A 3,409-nucleotide genomic window follows, 5' to 3' on the forward strand; every position below is an offset into this window, starting at 1 on the left:
CGGTCTTGTGGGAGAAGGGTTGGCTGGGCTGCCCGCGCGCCTTGCAGCCCATGTTCAGGCGGCGGGCCTTCTCCTCGGTGTTGCCGAAGGCGTAGGAGTGGCCGACGGAGGCGGGCGTGCCGCCACTCGAGGCGTTGCCAACGCCCGTCGAGGAGGTCTTGAGGAGGGGCGTCCAGAGCTTGATCTCATTTACTTCATCGCATCCTCCTGGCCCCGCATGGGGTTCTGCGAGGTCAGTCTTGTACCCCTCATTGTACTGCCGGGTGAGCTCTGGTTTCTCCTTGTCGCCGTGCACGACCGGCGCGTTGGCCGGGGCGCGCATCGCGTCCGCCCAGGCGGCGAGGACGCCGTCGTGGGGCCGCCGGTGGTGGGCCTTGTTGTAAAGGTAGTCGCCGAAGAAATCGACTGGCATGCCCCGCTCGAGCGCGACCCGAAGGGTGGGAAGCGCCGCGGAGAGCCAAAGGCCGAGCTTCCGCTGGAGCTCGTCCTGGAGGGTGTCGGAGGAGAGGGCGGTGGCGTACGTACCGTCGACACGGACATCGAAGGCCTTGCCGGCGAAAGGCGTTGAGGCGGAGATGAGGCGCGCGGCTTCGCGGTTGTTGACGTTTTGTCTTATCTGTATTATCGCTTATCAGAGAGAGAGAGATTGTCTTATCAGTCAGCCACGAGAGGAGAGCGTGGCCGAGGGCTGGCTGCATAGACTCGATCGCAAGATCCCAGAAAGGCAAAAGAAAAACACATTCCAAAAATATATCTCTCTCTCCTCTGTAAAGAAAGGAAGAAATAAAGAAAACACACACCCCAAATGATGAGAGATGGGAGGAAGGGAGGAGGACAGGGTGACAGACAGGGATGGTCCCCACCTGCACGAGCAGGATTTTGGAACGTCGATCAGGGGCACAGGGGGTTCTCCTGCTCCTGACAAGGGACACGACAGGCTCGCAGCGCGGTGCCTTGCCAACAACCAACATTTAATTCGAGCTGGGGATAAGGCAAGGATGCATCCCTGACGTGCCGAAGGGACGCTGCGAGAGGTTGGGTCACAGGGCGGCTCGCGTCTTTCTGCTGCTAGGCTCGAAAACAAGCAATGCAATCGTCCGAAGAGCCATCGGGCCGCTCAAGCGGCGGCTCCCCGCCTCCTGTCCGCGAATCGGCGCGCGCCGCGTCGCCACCAGAGAAGAAACAGATCGGGCCGTCGGACGAGACCGACGACGAAGCGCCGCCTCGGAAGAGCCAGCTGGCTCGCTCGTCGGCGGCAAAGGCTGCGCCGCCGGCAGCGAGCCGCTCGAGCGACGAAGCGTCGCTGGGGCCGGAGCGCCCTCGCTCCGAATCGCAGCAGCGCCAGCGGGCGCCTCGCAGCTCGACGGGCGGCGGGAAGCCAGACAAGCAGCCAGGCGCGTCGACGCCGGGCAAGAAGGGGGCCATGGCGGCGGCTCCAGCAAGCAGGTCGCACAGCGGCGCGTCTCGCGCCTCGACGGGCAGCACGCCGCCGCCCAAGCCCTTTAAGCCGCTTCCAGGCAAGGTCACCGTTGGCGGCCGGCTGAGCCTCCCCAGCCTCCCAAGCCTCGCGCCTCCGCAGCTGCCGGACGCGCCAGCGCCCTCGCGCACCGAGTCGATCGCGGAGGAGCGGCGCCGCCACGGCGGCAGGTTCGCCACCGGCCACGTCGTCCGGCATGACCGCCACGCCGCGGCCTCCGAGGCCTCTGCTCTGGCCGCCGCCGCTGCGCTGGCGGGCCGCCGCTCGGTCGGCGACATCACGCGCGCCAGCAAGCAGAGCAAGCCGGCGGCCGCCTCGGCCGCCTCGTCGTCGTCGTCCGCCGCCGCGCAGGCGGGCCGCCGCTCGGTCGGCGATCTCCAGGCCGCGGGTTCCAAGCGCAAGCCGGGCGAGCCCGAGCCGTCTGACCCAGAGTCGGCCATGTCAAGGCTGTCGGTGGGCGATGTGGTGCCGAGGGCGACCGCCCAGGCGGCGCAGATCCGCCGCCGCACGGGCTGGTGCCCGTCCATCCGCGTCGCCGCCGCCGCAGTGGCCATCGTCGTCGTCCTCGCCGTCGCCCTCGGCATGGGTATCGGATCACCGAACCCTGACCCCCCATCGCAACCGTCGCAACCTCCGTCGCGAGTGGGGCGTATTGCGCCGTTCCCCCCTCCGTCGCCCCTGCCGCCCTTTGCACCCGGGAAGGTGCCGACGCCGCCGCCGGTGCCGCCACCACCGCCGTCATCGCCGCCCCTCCCGCCCTTTGCTCCCGGGGAAGCACCGGAGCCGCCGCCGTCTGCACCGCCGTCACCGCCGCCCCCGTCGCCGCCAAGGGAGGCCGTCTCAAAGTACTTGGCTACGCTCGACGTGAGCACGGTCGCCTTCAGCAAGGAGCCGGTGACCGTCGACGCCATCATCAAGGCGATCACCGCTGGCATCCTCAACCAGAGTGAGCCAGCGCAGCTGTCCATCGACGTGCTCCAGCAATTCGTCGTGGTCGCCCGGCAGAATGACCGGACTGATGATGATTTCGAGGAGGCCCTGTGCCGCGCAGACAACGACTACGACCCGGACGGATGCAGCGCGACACAGATCGCGGCGGCGCCGCCATCCCCGCCGCCAGCGACGCCACCGCCAGCGACGCCATCGCCGCCAGGGCAGCCGCCGCAACCACTGACGCCACCAGCGCAGCCGCCGCCAGGGCAGCCGCCGCAACCACTGACGCCACAAGAGAGCCGGCGCTTGCTCTCCCTCTCCCGGCGGCGCGCACTCAGCGTCGCTGGCGGCGCTCAGTGGGACATGCGGGCGAGGCTGGTGAACACGTCGCACAGGATCTCCCAGCCTCCTGACCTTGGCGAGTTGGCCGAGGCGGTGACGCTGGACGCGGTGATCGTCGAGATCGAGACGTTCGTCCTGCCTTCGTCGCCGGGCAGCCTTTTCGACGACGCGAGAGATAGCGGCAGGGTCAGCGCAGAGGTGGTGCCGGGCGTCCTGGCGGCGCTGCTAGACCTCAGCAACTTGACCAACGCAACCGATCCCTTCAGCTTCATCACCAATGTCACCACCTACCTCTTTCCGCCAGCCCCGCCGCCGTCGCCGCCGTCGTCGCCACCCGCACCGCCTTCGCCGCCGTCGCCGCCATCCTCGCCACCGATGACGCCACAGCCGCCATCGCCGCCACCCTTGCCGCCATCGCCTCCCTCCCCCCCATCGCCACCGTCGTCACCGCCCTCCCCGCCGCCGCCGCCGCCACCGCCGTCGCCATCGCCGCCTCCAAGCCCACCCTCGCCGCCGCCGCCCTCGCCGCCGCCGCCCTCGCCGCCACCGCCCTCTCCGCCGCCGCCTTCGCCGCCGCCGCCCTCGCCGCCACCGCCCTCGCCGCCTCCACCCTCGTCGCCGCCGCCCTCGCCGCCGCCGAGACCACCTCCACCATCG

The 3,409-nt window shown here is 69.4% G+C and overlaps 1 protein-coding gene across 1 annotated transcript; it reads left to right on the forward strand.

The window, feature by feature from the left end:
- Positions 1 to 1,087: 1,087 nt before the first annotated feature.
- EMIHUDRAFT_122829 (hypothetical protein) lies at positions 1,088 to 3,031 on the forward strand (the record flags this gene model as incomplete). The annotated part of the gene is made up of 1 exon (XM_005786259.1): positions 1,088 to 3,031. A coding segment is annotated over one exon (1,944 nt), but the record flags the coding sequence as incomplete, so codon positions are not given.
- Positions 3,032 to 3,409: the final 378 nt, after the last annotated feature.

Source organism: Emiliania huxleyi (genome assembly GCF_000372725.1).
Source record: "Emiliania huxleyi CCMP1516 chromosome Unknown EMIHUscaffold_1527, whole genome shotgun sequence".
Classification (NCBI taxonomy): Eukaryota; Haptophyta; order Isochrysidales; family Noelaerhabdaceae; genus Emiliania; species Emiliania huxleyi.